General features: G+C 59.8%; 2 protein-coding genes across 8 annotated transcripts; both read left to right on the top strand.

The window, feature by feature from the left end:
* Window positions 1-212: 212 nt before the first annotated feature.
* Window positions 213-10,787, top strand: EPN3 (epsin 3). Of its 4 annotated transcripts, none has more exons than XM_017812096.1 (10): window positions 213-292; window positions 4,261-4,910; window positions 5,276-5,394; window positions 6,954-7,034; window positions 7,320-7,427; window positions 7,536-7,620; window positions 7,853-8,164; window positions 9,028-9,129; window positions 9,490-9,711; window positions 9,839-10,787. In XM_017812096.1, the coding sequence occupies exons 2-10, from the start codon at window positions 4,340-4,342 to the stop codon at window positions 10,156-10,158; spliced, it is 1,920 nt and encodes a 639-aa protein (XP_017667585.1). In that variant the 5' UTR covers window positions 213-292; window positions 4,261-4,339; the 3' UTR covers window positions 10,159-10,787. The 4 variants fall into 4 exon arrangements, with proteins under 4 accessions (XP_017667585.1, XP_017667583.1, XP_017667586.1 ...); XM_017812094.1 differs by lacking the exon at window positions 213-292 and adding an exon at window positions 1,613-1,657; XM_017812097.1 differs by lacking the exons at window positions 213-292; window positions 6,954-7,034 and adding an exon at window positions 1,613-1,657.
* Window positions 10,788-11,069: 282 nt separating this feature from the next.
* Window positions 11,070-22,924, top strand: SPATA20 (spermatogenesis associated 20). 4 transcript variants are annotated; one of them, XR_001874252.1, is made up of 17 exons: window positions 11,070-11,124; window positions 12,163-12,300; window positions 12,520-12,584; window positions 12,989-13,143; window positions 13,379-13,522; window positions 13,789-13,990; window positions 14,134-14,264; window positions 14,345-14,449; window positions 14,950-15,024; window positions 15,237-15,449; window positions 15,604-15,796; window positions 16,525-16,693; window positions 17,114-17,322; window positions 17,462-17,661; window positions 17,782-17,862; window positions 20,176-20,280; window positions 21,434-21,545. XR_001874252.1 is itself a non-coding variant. In XM_017811990.1 (16 exons), exons 1-16 carry the CDS (start codon window positions 11,093-11,095, stop codon window positions 21,602-21,604), a joined length of 2,283 nt encoding a protein of 760 aa, XP_017667479.1. In that variant the 5' UTR covers window positions 11,070-11,092; the 3' UTR covers window positions 21,605-22,924. The 4 variants fall into 4 exon arrangements, 3 of the variants coding, with proteins under 3 accessions (XP_017667479.1, XP_017667481.1, XP_017667480.1); XM_017811990.1 differs by lacking the exon at window positions 20,176-20,280 and having other exon boundaries at window positions 21,434-22,924; XM_017811991.1 differs by lacking the exons at window positions 11,070-11,124; window positions 20,176-20,280 and adding an exon at window positions 11,150-11,863 and having other exon boundaries at window positions 21,434-22,924.
* The last annotated feature ends 1,138 nt before the right edge of the window (window positions 22,925-24,062 follow it).

Here is a 24,062-nt window from a genome sequence, read left to right as displayed (position 1 = left end):
TGCAGGGACCCTCAGGGCTGTCAGCCCTGTGCTCTGAAGGACCCTGTAAGGCCAAGCCCTTGCAACCAGGAAAGGAGAGTATTCCTTCTCCTCTCCCAGACGTGGGCATTATTTGTATTACTGTTAATAATTTGTGTTGTGTTTGCTAAATAACCGAGGTGAGGTGAGCGACCTTCCTGGCCTTGGGAGTTGCATACCAAACCCAGCACGTGAGTGGGGGCCTGAAGACATCATCACTCCACCAGAGAGCCTGGGAAGAGGGGGAGTTCTAGGAAAATGCTGCAAGCAGAAGGTGACAGTGCATTTCTCAGTGGCTGAGGGGGTCTGGGTGAGCAGCCAGGCTGTGCTGAGGGCAATCAGTGCCTTGCTGGGTTCCACTTCCCCTGGTGGGGTTGTGGGCCCCAGCAAAGAAACCTCATGTTTATACAGCTCCGAAAACACCTCGTAGGGTGTTTTCTGCATAGAGAGGTTCACTCTGCTTGTAAAAAATCAGTGCCTGAAGGAGAGCAAGCTGTCTGCCTCACCATATGACACAGTGAATCAGGAGCATTGGGAATGGAGGAAGAGGAAAGCCTGGATCTTAGGCTGCCATGGAGAATGCTTCCCACCGCCCGAGCTGGGATGTTCTCTGGGCTAATCTGGGGATGGTTTGGATGCTGGATGTGCCCTTCTCCCAGGCTGCAGCTGGAAGAGGGACTGGCTGCTTATTCAGCCTTGCACAGCTAGAGCTTGTTGGGAACATCAGGTTGCTCAGATCTGCAAAGCCCTGGGAGGAACGTGGCCTCCCCCTGGGACCCAAGGCAGGACCTTCGGGCAAGACAGACCTCAGCTCTCCTCTGTGTGGCAGGAGCATCAGCAGGAAGGCATGATCCCCCTCCCAAATGTCTCAGCACCCCCAAGATGCTTTTCATCATGGAAAATGTCAGTGATATTAAAAAGATTATATATATCCATAATACTTGAAGGGCTGTCAGTGATTAAAATGGAAGGCAGAGGCTGGGAGAGAGAGGGGGTGGCATTGAAATGATCGAGAGACATGACTTATTTTGTCATGTCATCTGATGCCTCCCTCTCTCCCCTCAGCCAGGCTCTGGGAGCTGTTCAGAGCAGGGGAAGAATCTGCTCCAAATTTAGATCCTAGCAAAAAAAAAGAATAATAATTTAAAGAACCCAAATTTCTAGCGTGGCCTGGGGCAGCAGAGAGGGAGCTGCGTGGTGGGGAGGGTCGGCATCCCTCGCAGCTGCTTCCGCGCCCGTGGACGTGGATTTCTGTCTAAAAATAATGGGGGGAGGAGAGAAAAAAAAAAATACAGGCGAGCAAGGCAGCAGCAGCGAGCAGCGCCTGGCTGGCTGCCAGCGAGGGGCAGTGACTGAGCATTTACAGCATCCCCGCCTCCCGCATGCGGCGGGGCAGGGGCTCGGCGCCGCATCCCCCGCGGCCGGTACCGCACCGCGCTGCGCCGCACCGCACCGTGGGGGCCGGGGGGGCTGCTGAGCGCCTCGGCCGGTGCCCGGGCGGCCCCGAAGGGGTTAAGCCGGGACCTGCCGTCGGGACCTGCCCAGCCAGCCCGGCAACTCGGCGGCGCGCAGCAGGAGCGGGCGGCTGCGGCCGCCTCCACCCGCGCTCCCCGGCGGCACCGGCGGCGGCACCGCGCAGGTAAGAGGGGCCGTGCGCCCCGGCAGCCGGGATGCGGGGGGGGAAAGGAGGAGGAGGAGGAAGGTTCTGGACACCGGAGCATCGCGGGCTGCGGGGGATGCCGGGCCCCGGCGGGCAGCTCGGTGCCGTGACGCCTCCCGGGCCGGGCTTGGGGCCCCGCGGCGGCTGCGGGAGCGGGAGCGGGAGCCGGGCGGGTGCGGGATCCGGCGGCGCGGCCGAGGACTCTGCGGGAGCCGTTCCCCGCCGCTCCCCCCTCCATGGCGGGCGCTGCTCCTCCCAGCCCTGCACCTGATCAGGGATGGAGCTGTAATCCCCTCTCCGGGCCCCCCCTTCTCTCGCCGGACCCTTCTGCCCCCGCTGCAGTCCCCCCATCCCTCCAGCTCTCCCTCCACGCCGTTCCTCCTCGCCCCCCCCGCCGCCCCCGCGTCGCCCCCGCAGTCCCCCGCACCGGGCCGCGGGCGATGGGGACCTGGCCCCGCAGCCGTGTGTCCTTCTCCCACCTGGCCGCCTCTTGCTCAAGGTCACTGCAGTAATTCCATATGAGCTGCTGGGTGCTGCTGCCTTATCTCCCGCACAGCTTCTGTTTCACTCCCTTTATATTCCGGGGGGGGTTGCGGGGGGATATTGTGTTTGATAAACCCACAGCTCTTAACCCTGCTGGCAGCTCCAGCCCTGATTACATTCCTCTTATCCCTGCCCCAGCCCATGCTTCCCATCTCTTCCCATTCAGACTTCCCAGGCCATCTCATGCTGGGCAAAGTCCAGTTGGGATCAGGTCTCTGGCCTGGATAAGCAATGTCGGGAGCCTGTCACGCTGGACCTGGGGCTTGTCCTGCCAGGAGACCTGTTGGTGGCCGGAGGAACCATCCTGCCTTCTCCTCCTTGGAGTGCTGGTGGTTGCTGGTGCTTTCCGGACCAGTGGCACCTTTGGAAAACGTGACTTTATCTCCACCTGGGTGTTGGTGGAAAGCAGAGCGTGCAGCCAAGTCCTGGAGGACTTTGCTGCTTTGCTGCCCTTGTCCTGCAGGTGTTTCCGTGCCAGGCAGGCAGTGGCACGGCCGTCTGTGCCGTGGGCTCTCCCGGCGGGATCCAAAGGCCGCGCCAACGGGCTGCATTGCGAAAGGGAATCGATGCAGGGAAGCGTCTCCAGAGAAACTTTGCCCGCCCGCGAGCGTGGCGGTGCCAGGCTCCTCTCTGACTCACGGGAGACGTTGCTGGCGGAGCCGTGGGGCTCCTGGCCGCTGGCCCACGGGAGCAGGAGGTGCCGGACTGGTCACACGGGTTGTATGGTAGCGTGGTGGGTGCCGTGCGTGGCTCCTGGGCATGTCAGCACGGCCCAGCTCCAGCAGGACAGAGCACTGTCCAGAGCCAGTGGAGGGCTGGACACGGTGTGACAGGTCCAGGGAGGTACCGGCATCCGAGGTGGGTGGTGGGTGGACACTGGTAATCGCTGCCTGCAGACACTGCTGTGTGGGGGAGATACTCCTCTGCCTGCAGGCGTTATCTTGGATGGGGGAAGAATTGCCAGTGAGTTCTGTCGCAGCCGCAGTGGGGGCTCTGGGAGCAGCCCGGCTCCCGGGCCCTGCGGTGCGGCCCTGCCGAGGGAAAGGCAGCTCCCGGCAGCCTCTGCCTCTGCCTTGACTTGGCCCTCAGACAAAATGAGGGTAAACAGTGTCTTCCCACTGTGCAGGGAGGAGGTGAAGATTTAGGACCAGCATGGAGCAGGGGACAGGAGTGTGATGGGCTCACGTGAAGACAGGTCCAGACTGCCCCATGTCACTGCATCCGTGTCAGTGCAGGGCATCCCAAGTATGGGCATTGCCCATGGGGAGGTACCAGGGCAGCTCCTGGCCACACCAGCACCTGCAGCCCCAGCCCTGTGTCTGGGCACAGAGGAGGTTCAAACAGCCTGAGATTTTGGGGAGAGGGGCATTGCATTATCCGTCCTGCTCACTGATCTGGCACTGGCTGTTAGCACCCTGACTTTGCCAACCTCTTGCTGGAGCAAAATTATCGAATTTGCTGGGAAAACCCATCTGATCAGCTGCCAGCTGAGTGAGTCGCGACAGGCTCTGACTCACGGCGGGGTTTTGTGTTTGCACGACGCATCCTCGGCGGCACTGAGAGCCTTGGGGTGATGACTGGGACAAGCAGGGCTGTGTGCAGCTGCAGGTAGTGCATCTGGGGGCACAGGGGAGCCCCTGGCTGGTGCAAGGTCTGGGAGGGGTCTGAAACCAGCTTTGCTGGGATGGTGGGGCTGAGGCAGCTGGGATCTGGAGGAGGGAGCTGCCATTTTCAAATGGTTACTTTTAGAAGCAGAAGTGCAGGGTAAATTCTTCTCCAAATGTTGCTGAATCTGGAGTCAAACCTTGTGCCGGCTCTGCAGTGCTGGGTGTCACTTGCTATGAGGTGTTTTCTCTTGTGACCACTGTGTGTGTCTTTAGGTTAGCGAGCGGTGGCAGCCCCCCAGGGTGCACCTGATACCCCGATGATGGGCGCGTCCACACTGAGAAGTGTCCCTGGTGCCGACCGAGGGCTCTGGGGATGGGTCTCAGTGGCTGGGGCAATGCTGAGGTCTCTGTGTCACTGTTCCCCTGCTGCAGGCGCCGGTGAGGCTGTGATCACTCATTCCTTCTGCACCGTTGCTGCCTGCCGCTGGCAGGTTTCCGGCACCACACAGCCATGACGACCTCGGCGCTGCGCCGGCAGGTGAAGAACATCGTGCACAACTACTCGGAGGCAGAGATCAAGGTGCGGGAGGCCACCTCCAATGACCCCTGGGGACCCCCCAGCTCCCTGATGTCAGAGATCGCCGACCTCACCTTCAACACGGTGGCCTTCGCCGAGGTCATGGGCATGATCTGGCGGCGGCTGAACGACAGCGGCAAGAACTGGCGTCACGTCTACAAAGCCCTCACCCTCCTGGACTACCTCATCAAAACCGGCTCTGAAAAGGTGACCCACCAGTGCCGGGAGAACCTCTACACCATCCAGACGCTGAAGGACTTCCAGTACGTGGACCGCGATGGCAAGGACCAGGGCATCAACATCCGGGAGAAGGTGAAGCAGGTGATGGCGCTGCTGAAGGACGAGGAGCGGCTGAAGCAGGAGCGGGCGCACGCGCTGCAGACCAAGGAGCGCATGGCCCTGGAGGGCATGGGCAGTGGCAGCCACCAGGTCACCTACGGCCGCCGTGCGTCACCCTACGGCGAGGACTACGGCCGGGCACGGGGCTCGCCCTCCTCCTTCAACTGTGAGTGTTGCTGGTGGCTTGCTCAGGCTCACTTAGTGGGGGCAGGTGTTGCATTAGGTTTGCACCTGCTTGGTGCCCATTGCACTCCTCTCAGGGTGGGGGTGGTGGGGGTGGTGGTGAAGCCCATCTCCATCCTGCACCACGGAGCAGAGATTTGACTCTGTGGTGAACCCCAGCAGCAGAGGCAGCTGGCGGTGCCTTCAGCCTTAAACCCCTGGCTTGTTCATGGTCAGGAGCTCTAACGTGGGGCTATGTGCCCTGGGGAGGCCGGGTGCTGGGATGTGGGCCTGGAGGAGAGGCCGGTGTTGTGCTCCCCCGAATATCCCAGTACTGACACCACCCCCTTTTCATCTTTCATCTCCCAGCATCATCCTCATCTCCACGGTTCGCCTCTGACCTGGAGCAAGCGCGGCCCCAGACGACGGGCGAGGAGGAGCTGCAGCTGCAGCTGGCGCTGGCCATGAGTCGGGAGGAGGCAGAGAAGGTAGGGTGGCCCTGCCTGTCCTGGGGCACGAGGCATCTCCCTGCACTTTGCCTTATATATGGGCACAATGGCTCAGATCCCTGGGAAGAGGGAGGAATTTCGGGGCTGCCCGAGGCTGGTGCATGCACCTGCAACCACACCGGGCTGCTCGCGTTGTGCCTGGCATCCAAAATCACCATCAGGCAGATGGAGGCATGGGCTGCTCCTGCTCCCTGTCCTCATACCAGAGAGGACAGCACCAGGTGGGGATCTGTCCAGCCTCCCAAACCCCAGAGTGAACTTGGGGACTCTACTGGGTTTGGCACAACCGCCCTCCACCTGGCTGCCCTCTTTTGCCAAGGGTTTTTGCTCTAAGCTCCCCCATTTCTCTTGCCTTCCCACAGAGGTTTTAGGGGGCAAAGCCTTGCCCTGCAGTTTATGTGGTGGATGTGGGGCCAGCAGCACCCTCACTGGGCTGGAAACTTGGTCCTGCTACCTGGTCCTTTCAAACTGGGATAGAAAGAGCACTGGGAAACAGCCCCAGGAGGAGCCCAGCAGGTATGCAGGCAACAAGTGAGCTGCTGCCCCAGAGAGAAACCACCCCAGGCTGTCCCCTCTCCTATCTGGTGGCCACAGCCCCTTTTCCACCAGGGACAGGATTGTTTGCACACCGGCTGGCACAGCCCACACAGAGTCTGTGGGTACAGCCAGCACACACAGTCAGAGGGACATGGGACTGAGGGACATCCCCTGGAGCTGGCACCCAGCACCACGAGCTCAGTCCTGCCAGGCTGGGGACATGCTCTGGAGACAGCGCTTGCTGCTGCCCGTCTTCCCTGCCCAATGGAGGCTCTTTTGGAGACAGAGCAGGGCGTGTATCCCTATTTTTGTCCTGGAATTGGAGTATTTATAGCTTCCTCACACTGCTGCGATGAGCACTGTAGGAACACGTTCTGGAAAGCGCTGCCTGTTGGAGTCCATCTGGGCTGCACACGCATGTGCACACGTGTACAGATGTACACACACAGTCACCCCCACTGGGGTCCCCATTCCCAGCCCCAGTGGGTCCCACACTGCTGGACAAGTGTCACAGGGGGGTGATCAGGGCCACCATGGTGGTACAGGGACAGCCTCTCCCCAAAGTCTGCCTCAGGTCTGGGTGCAGGGCTGCAGGATTCCCAAACTGAAGCCAGTCAGTGTCACAAACTCTTCTCCCCAGCAGACTGCCAGGGCAAAGGGGTACCTAGTTCATCCCTCCACTGACTTCATCAGGGTCCCTGAAAACCTCTCAGGGAAGATGCTGGCTGCCTAATTTAGGGTCATCCCAGCCTCAATGCAGAGGCAGGTAATGGGGTCAGGGAAAGAGCTGGTCAGGGGCCACAGGGAGCCTGAGCAGGAGCTGGTTAGAGAGCACAGGGACACTGGGCTGGGGGTCCGCAGGCAGGGCCAGCTGGATGGGCACAGATGTTGTGCAGGCAGGCGAGGGGCTTCAGGAGAGGCGGTGGCAAGGTCAGGGACCTCTGAGCAGTCCTACGAGCTGAGGGCAAGCTGAAATGTCACCCAATTTCCTCTGTTGGCAGAAGCCACTTCCAATTTCCAGTACAGACGAAGAAAGGCAATTGCAGCTCGCGCTCGCGCTGAGCAAAGAGGAGCACGAGAAGGTACCTGTGTCCTACAGTCCTGGCGCTCCGCTCTCCTTGCACTTGGGCTTCTCTCTGGGGTGCTGGAGCCCAAAACACCACCTTGCTCCAGTGCCCGCTTTGCTTTCCCTGCTCTGGGCTGTCTGCTGAGTGCTCTCCTGGTGGGCTCAGCCATGAGGGAGCTGTCTGCTCGGATGCTGGGACTTTTCGGGAATGCGGTGGCAGCTCCTGTGCTGGTCTGTCTTCTGGAGAAGGTGCTAGCTGAAGGGTTGCTGAGCTCACAGACCCCATTCCTTCTCCCCGCAGGAGGTGAGGACTTGGCAAGGGGAGAACTCCCTGCAGCAGAGAGCCGTGGAAGAGACTGCCCAGGGCAGGGAGGAAGAGCAAGAAGAAGATAAGATGAAGAAAAGCCAGGTACAGCACTGGGGGCTGGATGGCCACAGGGCCAGCTATCGGCTCCAGGGCAATCCCACAGGTCTGCCTCAGGCTTCCCTCACCTCTTTATTACCTTTCTGTTTGCAGTCCTCTATCCTGGAGCTGGCAGATATATTCGGACCGGCGCCAGCACCCTCCAGCCACGCGTCTGCTGACCCGTGGGATGTACCAGGTGAGGGCAACTCGCAGACTGCCAAAATTCGGGACAGTATCAGAAACCTGTCCCTTGCCTCTGTTCCTCCCCAGTCCCCAGTAGCTCAACAGTGAAGACTCTGGGTTCTCCTCGGTTGTACGCATGGGTGTTGCTGCTGGAAGTCATGGCCCTTGGGGCACATCCCTGCCACTCAGCATCCCTCTGTGCCCTGCACTGTTCCCCTGTCCCACAGCTTCCCTTCTTCTTGCAGATATGAAAGCCAAAGCGGAGCCGGTGGCCTCTGCCTGGGCCGGTGCAGCAGATCCCTGGGTGCCAGTCCCGGACACCAGTGGGGAGCCCCTCTCCCAGGCGAGCGCCTCAGCCCAGCAAACATCTGCCGGGCCCTGGGATTTTCCCCCCAGCACCACTGCAGCCTCCGACCCTTGGGGGAAGGCACCCGTTTCTTCTGGCTTCCCTCCTGCTGACCCTTGGGGGACAGCATCACCCCCAGCCCCTCAGGGCTCCGGTTCCACTCCAGCTCCTGACCCTTGGGCTGCTGTGCCCGAGCAACCTCCGAACGCTGGTAAGAGGCTTGATGGACCTTTTGGCTTTGCTGGGGATTCTGGACAGCCCTGAGCATCGCTACCCTCCTGCGAGTGGGCATCTCGGCGCTCTGCCCCCATCCTCCTGCAGCCAGCTCCCCAAACACCCCCTGCCCGCTCTCCTGCCCCGCAGCAGGACCTCTGCTCACCCCTCAGCATCCTGAAGACTTCAAGGAACTTTTAGGCTCTATCTCTGCACAGAATAGGCTGTTTTAATTAACACGGCAGTTAACGGAGCCCTCCCGTGGGAGCGGATGGCAGCCACCACACCACTCCAGCAGCAGGTTGATGGTGTGTCCCGTCGGTGATACCTGTTTGCTCACCCCAAACCACCCCTGCACACCACGCCAGGACCAGACGGGACGGTTGCTGGTCGCAGGTGCCACGTTGCAGATGGGGAGGCAACTGTAGGAGCAGCCTGTGTTTCGGAGCTCAGTGCCACTCTCAGTTCCTCCTTGGTGCTTCCTCCAGCCCTGTGCAGGTCCTGTGTGTCCTGTCCCCAGTTTTGGTCCCTGGTGAGGGGCACAGAACCCGCTCTGAGGTCCAGTGCTGGTTGCTAAAGCATTTCTGCAGACCTGTCCCCTGCCCTGGGAAAGGGACCAGCCCGCTGCAGGGGGATGGCCGTGAGCAGTGGGGGTGTCTTGTTTTGCAATGACCCCATGGTCTGTCTCTCAGCCTTCTCCAGTGCACATTCCTGACCCCCAACCCCACTCCAGCCCCCCACTGCACCCCCTCTTCTCTGTCTCCTTGCAGGCAGCCACCCCTGCCTCCCTCCTGCCCACACATCTCCTGCCTCCCACCTCCCTGCTTGCTCCCCTCCTTGAGTGTCCCCTCTTCCCCCCAGCTCCAGGGGGGAACGCTTTCGACCCGTTTGCAAAGCCGCCCGAGCCGCCGGAGCAGGAGCCCTCGCAGCCGCCCTCCTCGGCCAAGTCCAGCAGCCCCGTGGGTAAGAGCCGGGAGCGGGCGGGTGGGGACGGTGACCTGTCCCTGCCCGTGGCAGGGAGGCAGCTCCAGGGCTGGCCAGGGCTGCGTGTGGCTGCTTGCTGGCGTGGCCAAAGTTCGTCCCCATCTGTAAACTTGTCATGGGCTTGGGTTCTCCTGTAGGCGAGAGAGCAGCTCTGGCCCCTGCGTGTACCCATGTCCCCAGCCCTGCCAGCTCCCATGGTGGCTCCAGGGGGCACTTGGGCAGGCCGTGCTGCAGGCTCAGCCCACCACACTGAGCTGTGACCTGCGGTGACAGGGGACGCCATCACCCTTGGTGTCTCCCAGTGGCTCACGCGGCTCATCTCCCCTCCCTCCATCCCAGAGCCGGACCCCTTTGGCGACCTGTTCCCCAGCACCAGGCAGGATGGGGCGAAGAGCTTTGACCTCACCAACCTGGCTGACTCCCTGCCCGAATCCGGCAAGGAGCGGAAGGACTGTAAAACCCCCGAGGCTTTCCTCGGCCCCGCCGCCTCCTCCCTGGTCAACCTGGACTCCCTGGTCGCACCTACACCGGCTTCCAAGACCCGCAACCCCTTCCTCTCCGGTAAGTACTGAGGGCTGCTGGCCAGGGGCTCCCCTGGGCTGGACAGGGGGTGTTTTGGGCAGGAAGAGAAGGAGAAGTGCTGGGGATGACCTGGCCGCCCTGATGTGTCCCATCCTATCCTTGCCAGGTCTGAGCACGCCGTCCCCAACCAACCCCTTCAGCCTGTCCGAGCAGCCCAAGCCGACGCTGAACCAGATGCGGACCAGCTCGCCGGTGCCCGGGCTGCCCGCCGGCCACCCCGCCAACTCCATGACCTACAGCGCGTCCCTGCCGATGCCCCTCAGCAGCGTCCCCTCCGCCACCGCCGCCCTCCCCGCCTCCGCCAGTGCCTTCCCGCAGGCTGGCACGTTCCCCGAACTCCCCGGCGCCTTGCCGCAGCCTCTACTGCCGCTGAGCGGCCCCCCGGCTCCGCCGTCCGCGCCCGGGGGGCTCAACCCCTTCCTCTGAACCCTCTGGACATGTGGACTCTCGCCCCTTCCCTGGCTGTTACAGCCCCCCCATCTTTCCTCCCTCCAAGACTTGAGGGGGCAGCGGTTCGCTAAAGCTGCACCGGAGTGTGCCCCCCACCCAGCCCCGCCCCCGTGCCCGCTGTGCGGGGCAGCCAGCATGAGACCCCCCGTGCCTGACGGGCAGCAGGGGACCCCCTTCCCCTGCGAGGGCCAGTGCGGGGGGCCGCGGTGGGGCTGGCTGGGGGGCAGCCAGCATGAGCCCCGGAGCTTGACGGGCAGGAAGGGACCCCCTTGCCCTGCGAGGGGGCCACGGCAGAGCCCCCGTGAAGGGCTGTGGTGTAAGGGCTCCGCTGCAGCGGGACCGGGCGGGTGCGCGGGGGTCCGGCTGCTCGATGTGTACCCCCGGCGTGGGGGGGCTTTGTGGGGAGCTGGGGCAGCGCGGGGCCGGGAGGAGGGAGCTGGGGGGGTTCTCCCACCCCGCGTGGTTCGCGCTCCCTTGGCTGCTGCCCCTCGCCCCCGTCTCTCCGCCCCTCGCCCACTGCTGGGCGCCGCTCCATGTCCGGGGAGCGCCTGGGCTTGGGCGCGGCGGCGGCGGCTGCGGGTGCCCGTGCGACAATAAACTGCGCTGAGCGACACGGTGTGCGGCTGCGGGACGGGGCTGGCGCTGGGATCGGGGCCGGGACACGGATCGGGATCGGGGCCGGGGGGGGCGGGCGCGGCGGCAGATCGGGGGCGGGGCCTTAGCTCAAGGGGCGGAGCCGGGGGCACGACGGGGCCAGTGATTGGAGCTACAGCGTCTCAGCGGGCGGAGCCAGAAGGGGTGTGGCTCGGGGGCGGGGCCGTGGGCGCTGAGGGGCCGATGATTGGAGTAATAGTGTCTCGGGGGCGGGGCCGTTGGAGGCCGGGGCGCGGGGCCGGGCCGATCCGCCGCCATGTTGGCGGGGCCGCTGCGCAGCGCCCGCAGGTACTGGAGGGGCCCGGGGGTGGCGGGGCCGGCCCCGGGGGCGGTGGATGTGTGACCCCGCAGCCCCGCTTCGCCATCGCTGCTTCCCCGCACCCCTTCTGTGCCCTCCTGCATCCCCTAAGTTGTTTTGCAGCGCCCTGTACCCCGCCCTGCATCTCCTCCTAAATCCCTCCTAAAGCCTCTCCCTCATTCCCCAGCATCCTCCCTGCATCCCTCTGCACACCCCCGTATCCTCCCTAAATCCTCCCCGCATCCCTTCACCCCCTGCATGGCTTTACGTACTCTCCGCACCCCTGATCTGCGCCCCATCTCACACTTCCTTCTGCATCCCTGTATCCCGGCCCTTCATCGCTGCACCCCTTCTGCATCCCTGTATCCCAGCCTTACATCCTGCATCGCAGCCCTTCATCCCCGCACGCCTTCTGCACCCCTGCATTCCTGCACCTGAGACCTGCATCCCAGCCCTGCATCCCTGCACACCATCCTTGCATCCCTGCACTCTTCCTACATCCTCACGCCCCAGCCCTGCATCCTGCCCAGCAGCAGGGTAGTCTCTCTGGTCCCCTCCTGCCCTTCACTCCCTTCACCATGAAGAGCCTGTAACCACCCTGCCCACACCCACACCCTCCACCCACTCCTGCACCCCTGGAAGGGCGTTTTCCTTTCTGAGGGGATGTTCCTCTCTGAGGACATGCAGGTCAAGTCCCACAGACGCTGTTCCTGCATCCACAGCTGTCAGGTGTGTCCCCAAAGGGTGCTGGGGGGGGGGCAGCCCTGGGGATGGCAGTCCCCTGCCATGGCTGTGCCAAGCTGGAGGAGAACAACCTCCCCTGAGCCTCCAGTTGAGTGGAGAGGACTTGTAGGGTCCAGGGAGGGGGAAGGAGGTGGACTAAGTGCCTCCCAGAACTGGGGCTGGGAGTGGGGGCACCAGCAGGGACTGGGGTGATGGTGGTTGTGCCCTGGGCCATCGTGGCTCTCTGTGAAGACTGAGCTGCCCTGTGCTGAGCAGGGAGCCCAGGACCCTGTTTGGTGTCACAGGTGCACGTTCCTGACGGGGCTGGCAGCCATGGCCACGGGGGGGTCACCCAGCCCCCCCGGCGTCCCTCGTCACACCAACCGCCTCATTAACGAGAAGTCCCCGTACCTGCTGCAGCACGCCCACAACCCCGTGGATTGGTAAGAGCAATGGGAACCTTTCCCCCTCGTCCTCCTCCTCTCCTGGTGTCTGTGGGGCTGAGGGACTCGCTACCATATGGAAGCCCCCCCAGGTTCGGGGTCCACCCTCCTCAGCCAGCTCTGGCTGTCCTGACTACTCTGACCAGGCAGCAGTTTTGGAGGAGCCTGGTCCTGGCAGCTGGAAACCCTGAAGTTCCTTTCTCGTCTTCCCCCCCACAGGTACCCTTGGGGTCAGGAAGCCTTTGATAAAGCAAAGAAAGAAAACAAGGTGATATTCCTGTCAGGTAACCAGAAACAAGACCTATTTTGTGTCCCCGTGGGTGGTTCAGTAGGTGATCAGATAAGCTGGGCTGCATCCCAAGTAGCCATGTAGGTACTGATGGACACCAAACAAGAGAGGGCCACGTGCTGGAAAAGCTCTCTCCAAAGGCGGGCTCACCTGGGAGCAAGATTTGGCAAGATTTTAAGAGGAAGAGCTGGAGAGCCCAGGGGGCCTTTCCCCTCCTTCTGGAGAGGCCCAAAGGAGCCCTCCTTTCCCCTCCTCTCCTTTCCCCTCCCTTTTTTCTCTAGGGGTGCAATAGCTGTTGCCCATAACAGGGCTCCCTATCTCTGAGTGATCTCCCCATCACTCAAATGTGTCCTGCTCCCTGCAAAGGACCATTCCTCACTCACCTGAGCTTGTTTTCAGTGGGCTACTCCACCTGCCACTGGTGCCATGTGATGGAGGAGGAGTCCTTCAAGAGCAAGGAGATCGGGGAGATCATGAACAAGCACTTTGTGTGCATCAAAGTGGATCGTGAGGAGCGGCCAGACGTGGACAGAGTGTACATGACCTTCGTGCAGGTGAGGGAGGCACGGACAGTGCCCAGGAGGCTTTGACTGGCTCCCTCAAGTTGAGGTTCATGGTCACCTTCCTCAGGCAAGAGGAACCAGTTTGTGAGGTGGTATGGATGGGCCATCTTGGAGGTGAAGAGAAACACACCTCTGTCCTCGAGTGAGGCTCTTGGATGTGCTGGAGGGGCACAGAACAGAAGGTGCCTCTTGCGTGACCTTGGTGCGCCTGTGGTGTGTCTTTCAGGCCACTAGCGGTGGAGGTGGTTGGCCCATGAGCGTCTGGCTGACCCCAGATCTCAAGCCCTTTGCTGGGGGGACGTACTTCCCTCCTGAGGATCGATTTCATCGCGTTGGTTTTCGGACTGTGCTGCTCCGGATCGCAGAGCAGGTGCGGGGCAGGAACGGTGTAGCAGCCAGTGCTCAGCCAAAAGGGACCCAGGGAAGTTGGTCTGGGCTTGAAGGGTGGCTGACTTAGGCGATACAGTTGTGAGGAAGAGTATCCTAGAGAACATGCCAGAGCTTTGGCTGGGTTGGAGGTGGATTTGAGCTGATCTGGGGAGGGTGATCAAGAGCCAGAGATTGGTTTGGACTGATGCAAGGCAGGAAACAGAGAATAAAAACATGGAAGAACTGTCTTTCTCCTTTGCATCTTAGTGGAAGGAGAACAAAGATGCCCTGTTGGAGAGCAGCCACAGGATTCTGGAAGCATTGAGACAGACATCTGAAATCCGTGCACAGGGCCAAGAGTCACCCCCACCATCCAAAGAGGTGATGGACACCTGTTTCCAGCAGCTCTCCAGATCCTATGATGAGGACTACGGTGGCTTTTCCCAAGCCCCCAAGTTCCCCACTCCAGGTCAGTGTGGCCTCTGCTGCTGAGCCCTGTCGTGGGGCAGGCAGTGCTGTGGGGGCACAGCCCACCCCACAGCCCTGTCGTGGGGCAGGCAGTGCTGTGGGGGCACAGCCCACCCCACAGCCCACTTTCTCCCTGTATTTCAGTGAATTTGAATTTCATGTTCACGTACTGGGCCCTGCACCAAACAACTCCAGAGGGTGCCCGGGCACTGCAGATGGCTCTGCATACCCTCAAGATGATGGCTCATGGGGGCATCCATGACCACATTGGTCAGGTAGGAGGAAATTCTTGGGGGTAAACCCTTGGCATGCCCTGGAGATGTGGGGTGGAGACATGTCCATGTGGTCTTTGCAGGGGTTTCACCGCTACTCCACCGACCAGCACTGGCACGTCCCTCACTTTGAGAAGATGCTGTATGACCAGGGGCAGCTGGCAGCTGTGTACAGCAGAGCATTTCAGGTACAGCTGTGGCATCCCTCTGTGAGCGGTGAGCCCACTCGTGCTGGCTGGGGAGGGCTGGTTTGATTTGGGGAGCAGCTTCAAAGCCTGTTCCCCAAAATATTGCCCATCCCATGGGCATGGAGCAATCCCATGCTCCCCTTCATCTGCTGTTGTTCAAACAGAAACACTGCACAAACCCGTGACAGTGTAGCCCCAGGGTTTTGAGCATAACAGGGGAGGGAACAGCCTTTGGCCTGGTCTTTGCAAGTCAGCAAACAAATGCTGCTGCCTCTGACCTTGGTGTAACCTCAGGGTTAGTAGATGATCAGTATACACTGATAGTAGATTTCTATTGGAGATCTCACTCTGAATTCATCCCACATTTCAAATCCCTGGACTTTCAAGTGTGACTCACCTCTGCCAACTCTTTAGATTGGAGTCTCTTACTTTATCTTGCTGTGTCTCCTGCCTCCCCCTTGCTCCTTGTAACACTGATGTCCACCCTGTGCCTCCCTCAGATCTCTGGTGATAAATTCTTTGCCGATGTTGCCCATGACATTCTGCTCTACGTCTCACGGGACCTGAGTGACCAGGTATGTTGTTCCCTGAGCTGAGCCAAAGGGATCCACTTACCCTGCCCTGGAATGTGGCTTGAGCCTTCTTTTCCCTCTCTCCATCCCCAGCTGAGCTCAGTCTGGGGCGCTGCTGAGGCTCGGTGGCTGGACTGCCAGCCAAGCAGTGATGGGGAGCTCTTTGAAGGTGCTGTCCCGGTAGCTGGAGGGTCTCTCTGCTGCTCTTTTCCCAGGCAGGAGGTTTCTATAGTGCAGAGGATGCAGATTCCTACCCAACCACCACATCCAAAGAGAAGCGAGAAGGAGCCTTCTGTGTGTGGGAGGCCAAGGAGCTCCAGGCTCTCCTCCCTGACCCTGTCGAGGGGGCCACAGAGGGCACAACCTTGGGGGATGTCTTCATGCACCACTATGGAGTGAAGGAGAACGGCAACGTGGACCCCATGCAGGTGAGGGAGAGCAAAGACTTGCCTGGTACCGGGAGCATTGGTGGGGGACCCGCATCCCTGGCCATGGAGGGATGGCAGAGCAGCCCCAAAGCACACGGGGTCTGACCCCTCCCCAGTCGGATGGTCTTCATAGAACTCACTTCTCTCCCTTCAGGACCCCCATGAGGAGCTGAAGGGCAAGAACGTCCTAATTGCCCGGAGCTCCCCGGAGCTGACGGCAGCCCGGTTTGGGCTGGAGCCGGGCCGGCTGGATGCCCTGCTGCAGGAATGCCGGCACAGGCTGTGCACAGCCCGGGCACAGCGGCCACGGCCACACCTGGACTCCAAGATGCTGGCAGCATGGAATGGTGAGAGGCAGCTCAGCTCCAGGGGCATGTTCCTTGGCTGAACCCCTCTGCGGCTCCCTGGGGCCAGCACATTTTGGGGGGCTGGTAGCAACGAGTCCTGCTGGGCCTGGAGAATGCCCAGAGAGGCACGGGTGGGCTGGGATCAGGGACTGTGGGGAAGGAGCCCCACACCTGCAAGCTGTGAGGCTGTGGAGCATTGGGATATTGTTCTGGCTTTATTTCCCTCCCCAGCTGCCAGCAGAGAGCAGCAAAACTCTTTTCCTGGCTCAGCCCAGCTGCCCTGGAGGGGCACAGAGCCCATCCCCACTGCTGCATGCACAGGGGGAACCACAGCTCTGTGTCTGTCTGTCTGGGCATCCTGTTGCAGGTTATACTTCAGGACCCCAGGCACTGTTCCCAGCAGTAAATCCCTGGGTATCTGGATCTGGAGCTGGTGTGGGCTGGAGTTATACCACCTCCTGCAAACAGGAATACCCTTAAGCCCTGTTTCTGCCCACAAGAGAAAGCTCAGCTCCTGCTGGCCTTGCAGCACTCTGCCTTTCTTTTTGGTGACAGTAAGTGACTTCCTTAGTGATTTGAACTGAGCAGAAGAACTGGTGACTGAGCCCTGACCTGCTGGCATCAGGGAGGATGAGCTTCACACTGAGCATCCTTCCAGTGACAGACACAGACTCCCCGCTGGTCCCGTGTGCCCCTCTGAGCCCATCCCTGTGTCTGTGCCTATGCAGGGCTGATGATCTCGGGCTTTGCCCAGGCTGGGGCGGCCCTGGCCGAGCAGGGGTATGTGCAAAGGGCTGCACAGGCAGCTGCATTCCTGAGGACACACCTTTTCGACCCTGACAGCGGGAGGCTGCTGCGGAGCTGTTACCGGGGCAAGGACAACTCAGTGGAGAAGAGGTGAGTGTCAGTGTCTGTAGGTCAACTGGCCACTCTGCAGGTGCTGCCCAGGCTCCCAGCACAGCCCATCCTCCTGTCTTCCAGGCAGGACTGAAGTGGGAGGGAGGGAGGCTTTTTACTTTGTATAGAACTGCTTCCAGTGCAGTTAAGGATGTGTTAGTGCCCCCCACCCAGTGAGGAGGGATTAAGGTCAAATCCTTTCCCATTACTCATCCATGATGGCAGGAGTCTTCCCCTGCCCTCATCTCCTGTACAGAACCCTGGGGCTGAGCTGTGTGATGATTTAGCACAGCCAGTGCTTATCTTGGTGGCATCGCCTTGGGTAGCAGAGACCACTAGGCAGGGCTTTGTTGGCTTGGAGAACATTTACAACCTGGTCAGTGTAGAGATCCTGATCTCCTTCCCCATATGCCCCTGCAGTGCTGTGCCCATCCAGGGCTTCCTGGAGGATTATGTCTTCGTCATCCAAGCACTCTTTGACCTGTATGAAGCCTCACTGGAACAGGACTGGCTGGAGTGGGCCCTGCATCTCCAGCACATGCAAGACAAGCTCTTCTGGGACCCCAAAGGCTTTGCGTATTTTTCCAGCGAGGCTGGTGATCCCTCCGTGCTCCTGCGCCTCAAGGGTGGTGAGCCTGGGGACATGACCATGATCTCCATGGGTGATGGTGTGGGGCAGCTTCAGGAGGGCAGGGGCGATGCCAGGCAGGAGGATCAGGCTATGGGGTGGTGAGGCACTGGGCTGATGGGAGCTGTTGTCACCTGCAGACCAAGATGGAGCAGAGCCCACTGCCAACTCTGTCACTGTCACAAACCTGCTCCGAGCAGCTTGTTACTCTGGCCATATGGACTGGGTGGAGAAAGCTGGGCAGATCTTGGCTGCTTTCTCAGAGAGGCTGAAGAAGATCCCGATAGCCCTGCCAGAGATGGCTCGGGCCACTGCTATCTTCCATCAGACCCTCAAACAGGTATGGGCTGGGACTCAGTGTCCCCTCTGGGACCTGCTGCGGGGAGCAGGCCTGGCAGTGGTGTGGGTGCAGTCACAGCTCTGTTTTCTCCCTCCTGCCACTCACATTCCCCCTGGACAGGTTGTTATCTGTGGGGACCCCCAAGGAGAAGACACCAAAGAGATGCTGCACTGCGTCCGCTCTGTCTTCAGCCCGAACAAGGTAGAGGTGCCTTCCACTTGCCAGGCCTCCCCTGGCCCCTGCTGCCTGCACTGGTGGTGCTTCCATCCTTTTCCTGGTGCTGCTTTAACATCCATTCTCCTTCTTTGTCTTTCCTCCCTTCCAGGAAGCATCCTGTCTTTTCCAGAGCACAGGCAGCCCAGCCCATCAGTAGCTGCAGCAGCAGCTGCTTTTGCTGCTGGCTGTTTACATTGCTCTCAGCCTGAGCCCAGTGCTTTCCCAAGGGAAAACCTTTCATTCTGGTGCCAGTGTGTCATGCCCGGTGGGGATGTGTCATGCCCCATGCAGATCTAGCCAGTGTGTGGGTCACCTGTTGCCTGTAGCCACCCTGGCATCCTTGGAAGTAGCAAGGTTTGCTCCAGCTCTGGGTACCCCCAGCCAGGAGGGGCTGGCATTTCCCAAAGCTGGTGCTCATCAGGTGTGGTAGGCAGTGTCCCTGCCCTGGGCATGATGGCTCTGATCTCAGCAAAGCTGTGGAGCTGAGGGAAGTAGGACTGGGCTGTGGGTGAGGGGGCTCAATGTTTGGACCAGATTCATCCCTGCCTGTTGGGTCCTGGTGCCAGGGACTGGCATGTTCAACCTCAGCACGTGGCAAGCTGGTGCCGAGGCCAAAGCACCAGTTTCCTTCTGTAGCCCCAGCTGGCATGAACTGTGGAGGGCTGAGCTGTCAGCACAGGATCCCCTGCTCTGTCCTCACATTAGCTCAGCCCACCGGGCTGTCACCCTTGACCTTCTGCCTGTGTGCCCAGCTGTGTTTAATGCCGATGTTGGAGGAGGGACACAAATCCCAGGAGTGTGAGTGGGGCACACAGCTTTCCTTCCTCCCACCATCACCCGGCCAGCAGCACCCTCAGCCATGCTGGTCCCTGTGCCATCTTCAGGGCCTCTGCTCCTGCACTCTTCCTGTCTCCCTTTGAAGGATTACAGTGGATGACCCAGTTTGCAGGGACAGGAAGTGCTGTGGTGGCAGTGGGCAGCCCAGCACTGCTGCTGATAACCCACTCTCTCTGCCCACAGCTGGTTCAGCTGTTGGTCCCCCAAGCCCACGTCAGGGGCAGCTTCAGGGTCTTGAGCAGAACGAACAGCACAGCCATGTCCTTCTCCTTCCCTGCAATTCAGCTTCCTCCTGCTAAGCTGGTAACAAGCCTGGCTGGTGGGGATGCTCCCTCCCCAGGGGCAGGTCTTTTTGCTTGAAGCTGTTGCCTTCCTCGGGGTAGGGAAGAAGATGAGGGCTGGGTGCTCTGGATGGATATTTCCATGGGGGAGTGATGTCACAGGGTGCTCAGGGGCTGCCTCAGCACAGTGGTGCCTGTCTGGGCTGCATGCAGGGGGGCTGTGCTTGGTGGGGCTTGTGGGGGGCTGAAGCTGGACCCTGGTAGCAGGCAGGGTGGGGGTCTGGCCCTGTTTGCCCCTTGCCTACCCTCGCATCTTCCTCGTGTTGTAATGGTGGGATGAAGCTGTTTCATTCAGTATCTTGGGTTTGTTTCCTGGAAGAAGTATTGTGGCTCCAAGAGGAGCAGAGCCCAATGGGCACGTGTCTCTGCTTCCCCAAGCACGAGTGTGCAGGAGCAGTAGGAGCTGAGCAGCATGTCTGGGAGTAGCAATGACTCCTCACCTTGCAGAGGTGATGGAGGGAAGGTGAGGGAGAATCCCACTGCTCAGAGGGTCTCACTGCCTTTGGGAGCAGCCTGCTGCCTCCTGACTGCTGTCCATCTTTCCGTGCTGCATCATATGGACATGTGGGTGCTCCTTTTCCCACCCGCCTCCTGCACCCTCCAGCTGCTCCTGAGCTCTCCTTCCCCATCCTGGGAAGCTGACTGAAGCAGAGCAGTCCCAGGTCACCTGCTCCAGGGACATGGCAGCTTTGGGAATTTGCTTTGCCAAGGAGTTGGGAAAACATCATTGCTGTGTCCCCTGCGCCCCCATCCCTCAGTGCTGGCAGGGCGCTGGGGGCCAGGCTCGTCTACAGGAACACAATTAATTAGGTCGTTCCAGTAATTAATTCCTTACAAACCTCACATTGGAATCTTTGCTGTAACGAGATGCCAGTGATAAAATGGCATTGAGGTCATGGTTTTAAGTGGACCCTGGGCCAGGAGGAGGCCTTTGCCACAGGCGGCTGTTCTGGGGCAAGTGCTCTGGGTTGATGATGATGGCTATTGCTCAGAGTGTCCTGGTGCTAGGAGCACAGAGAGTTGGATCCCTGCTCCAGGGCTGAATCTCAGCTCCTGGTATAGATCCCTGCCCTGTTAATGGTCTTTAGGGTAATTATGAAGGATCCCATTATCTCCTCAGCTGCAGAGCGCTCGCCTGCCGCTCGCCTTCATCCTGGCCCCGTGAGAGGACCTTGGGGAACTTGTGAGAAAAATGAATAATGAATTTCAGATTGGACATGAATTGGTAATTAATCACTCCTGGAATTAATTCCAGACAAAGGCGAGGGGGGAGGAAGTTGGGGGGGAGCAGGAGGCAGGCAGGGAGACGGGCTGAGCCAGAGCTGGGTCAGGGCAGTGGCCAAACAGATGTGGGGGTGATGGGGGACAGGACAGGACTGCAGCAACCGTTATCCAGGGCAGGGACTTGGGGACACAGTGGCCCCCTGGGGACACAGGAGTGTGGGCAGACCCTGCCAGGTACAGGTGAGGCTATGTGCACATCCTTGGGTGTCAGTGCTGAGTTTGCTGCTGGCCCCAGGGCTGGTGCAAGCGGTGCCGGGGTGGGAGATGTGTGTGCTGTGGGAGCAGAGTTTGGTGTTGGCATCCCTTGTTGGCGTTGGTATGAGTGTCGTGGCATGTGGCGAGCATGTCCATGCCTGGCAGGCACTGCAGCGGGTACGTGTTGCTGGGCTGGGGCTGGGGTGGGCAAGGATGTGTGTTCTGGCAGCAGGATGCTCCTGCCATGCCTTGGGCCTTGGGAAGGGCCAGCATTTTGCTCACCCTGTGCATCAGTGTCACACCAGGCTCTCAGCCAGCTCCTGGCCTTCCTCCTGATTAGCCTGCAAGCCCTGAGGCTTTAACAAACATTTTCCCTTTCAGAAAAGCTAATTATCCTGGAAGCCCGGCCATCACCCCTGGCTGGTGCTGCTGTGTCAGCTGGGAGAGCCCCTGACCCACAGCCAGTGGCTGAGTTTTTTGGGAAGTGTGGAGGGGGCAGGAGGAGCTGGGCTGTAGGTGGGATGGGGTGATGCTGCAGCTGGTTCTGGGGCTACCCCTGAGCTGGGCAGGTGTTCCCAGGGAGCCAGCTGGCTCGGGCAGCCCCCTCCAGACTGGGATGTGCTGGTCCCTGTGCTCCATCCTGGCTGCCGAGTGTCTGGAGCAGACAATGGAGGCAAAGCTGCCACATCTCCATTGCGCTCCCTCCACTACAGCCGTTACAGGGATGTGACCACCATGGGACACAGGCATGGGTGCCCTCAGCTCTCTGTCCCTCCCCATTTTGGGCAAGCACATGGGGGGGACACTGCCAACCCTTGGCATGTCAGCGGGGAGGGAATGACCAGCTCTCTGTCACTGTCTGGCTGTGCTCTCCGGCTCTCACAGCTCCTTTTCCACAGGTGTTGATGCTCGCAGATGGAGACAGCGCTGGGTTCCTCTACCGCCAGTTGCCTTTCCTTGCATCCCTGGAGAGGAAGGATGGGAAAGCGACCGCCTACCTCTGCAGCAACTTCACCTGCTCCCTTCCTGTCACCTCTGCCCAGGAGCTGCGTGGGATGCTCAGCCCATGAGCCCCTCAGCCCTGCAGGAAGGCAAGAGGGGGGACAGACTGGCACGGGACCATGGGAGAGCCCTGTAATAAAGCCACCCTGAGCACCATCCCAGATGGTTCCTGGCAGTGCATTGGGGCTGTGCCCTTCCCCACCTGCAGCAGGTCGGGGTCTGTCACTCCAGCACCGTCTCGGCACAACCCACTCTGGTCCCCGGTGCTGATTTTGGCACGTCCAGGAGACACCCACGGAGGAGCGTGTGCACGCACACTTGCTGCTCGCTGCCTCTTGCCGAGGGAAAGGAAAACAAATTAAATATAAATCCCAGCGTTAATGGAGAAGTCAGATGGGAAAACTATTAGGGTTCCTATAGCAACTGAAGGTAACACTGTCAAAAGCACCTGGATGACTTGGGAGTCAAGTGCTCTTGAATGTGTTACTGGTTACGACAGCTGTGGTATTTTTCCATTACAGAGGAGATTGTAACATACATTAAGTTAATATATAGTGCATGAAAAAACTTGCTGATTACAACTGATGAAAACTTTATTCTCACTTTGTCCTCCCCTCCATCCCTCCTCACCCTCCCTGCTTCCAAACAGGTGAGTACCAGGTTTTCAGCATCCCTCTGACACCCTGAGCTCCCCTGGCACGGCACCCCGTGCCCAGGCTGGCCGGGTGCTGTCATCTGGCAGCAAAACAGCACTGCCCACCAGCTTTCCAGTGGGTTGTGCCAGAATTTGGGGGTAACCAGCCAGGAGAAATGCCTTTGAAGTAAAATTGGAATTTTGCACTTCATCTGAATGCTTTCTATGCTTGTGGAAGAGGAGGGGTTTTATTTTCTCTCCTCTCTTGGTTTTAAAAGCTGAAGTGTTTCTGGAAATCCAGCTGAAAGTTGCTGGTTTGGCAGATGGCTGGCTGCTTTCCTCTGGGTTTTTTTGCTCTTTTTTTTTTTTTTTAACTTGGCATCTCTGCTGTGGGGATTGATTTGACACCCGTCCTCAGGAGTGCTTGGAGCGAGTTGGTCTGTGTCTGCCGGGAGAGCATCCTCTGAGATCCTCTGAGAGCAGGGCTGGTGCTGAGTGCCCGCAGGGAAGCCCAGACATCTCAGATGCCACAATGGCAGCTGTCCCCGAGGTGGCACAGGGCTGGGGGCGATATGCTGAGCCCATTTCGGTGCCCACCAGCCCCCTGTGGCACAGACACAGGGTGCCTTTCCCCCCCACCGTCTTGCTTGTCGGCACATCTCTGTAAGCAGCCGCCGGGCAGAGCTGTGCTGTGAACCTCTGTCAGGATGAATTGGGCTCACCTCTCAATAAAATAAACCAAAACAAAAAAGAATGCAAAGTTCTCTGTGATGAATAACTGCTGTTGTGGCACCTCTCTTCACCTGGCACCTCTGCCTTGCTCCCATCCCCGGGTGCTGGTGACCCTGTCCTGTGTGGCCCCACTCTCTGCCCATCCCCAGAGCCACCCATCTGCTTCAGCTCTTCAGCTTTTTGGCCTTGGCAAGGGGGGGTTTTGCTGGAGTTTGGTTGCAGTACCCCCTTGCTGGTCCCCTCAGTATCCCCCAGCCAGGCTGGGTGCCAGGGCACCCATGGCTGCTGCTCCTCGGTGGTGGTCACAGTGGTTAAACCCTCCCAGTGACACTTCCTTTGTCATCCCTTTCCTGTCACCAAGCCACTGATTTCACATCAAATGCTGTTGATTTGCTGCAAGTGTTGTTTTCTGGGGCACTTACCAGGAGACAGGGCTAGTGGGTGCTGCTCAGCCAGCCCACCCTCTCAAGAGGGTGATGGAGTGTGGTCTCAGGGTTCAAGGGTCCTGTGCCACTTCACAATACCCATTTCCTCGACCTTTTTCTGTGTTCCCTTCAGTGGCAGATGCATGGACTGCCAGGGACTCTCCCTTGGGCACCACAAGACCCCCTTTTCCCACCAGCATGGAGGGTAGCTGGAGGAACTCCCCCTGCTCCTCTCCAGCTGCAGAGTTGTCAAAAAACCCCTCTAAAACCACATCAAATAACTGATGTGCTGCTTTTCCCCCACCAACACTTGGGTTTGCCATCAGGCTGCTCTGGAGGGCACAGCAGGACTTCATCACCCTGCCTGGGGCTCTGGGCTCACCTGGAAGCCCTAAGCAGCCATGGATGGGGAGAAACAAGATTTCCCCCTTCTCTCTTTTTAATATAAAACCCCCCTTTAACATCTAACACACTGAGGGAAGTGCAGTGCACCCCATTGCTCAGCCCACCAAGGCAGCTGGGAGGGCTGACACCCACCGTGCCCCTTTGGGGGGTCCAGGACGCGCGGGCAGGCAGCCACCCTTGCTGCACTAATGAGGCTTTCCCTCTAATTATTATTCCCCAGCAAAGCCAGCACTGGTTCTGGGTCTCTTGGCTTTTATCTCCGCTGGCATTGATGTGACATCAATGGGAGACAGGCTTTGAAAGCTGTTTGTTGTTTGGGATGTTGCATCT

The sequence above is a fragment of the Lepidothrix coronata genome, unplaced genomic scaffold, assembly GCF_001604755.1.
Source record: "Lepidothrix coronata isolate B3197 unplaced genomic scaffold, Lepidothrix_coronata-1.0 Scaffold34, whole genome shotgun sequence".
Lineage (NCBI taxonomy): Eukaryota > Metazoa > Chordata > Aves > Passeriformes > Pipridae > Lepidothrix > Lepidothrix coronata.
The sequence above is the reverse complement of the archived record's forward strand: the minus strand, read 5'-3'. Positions and strand labels throughout refer to the sequence as shown.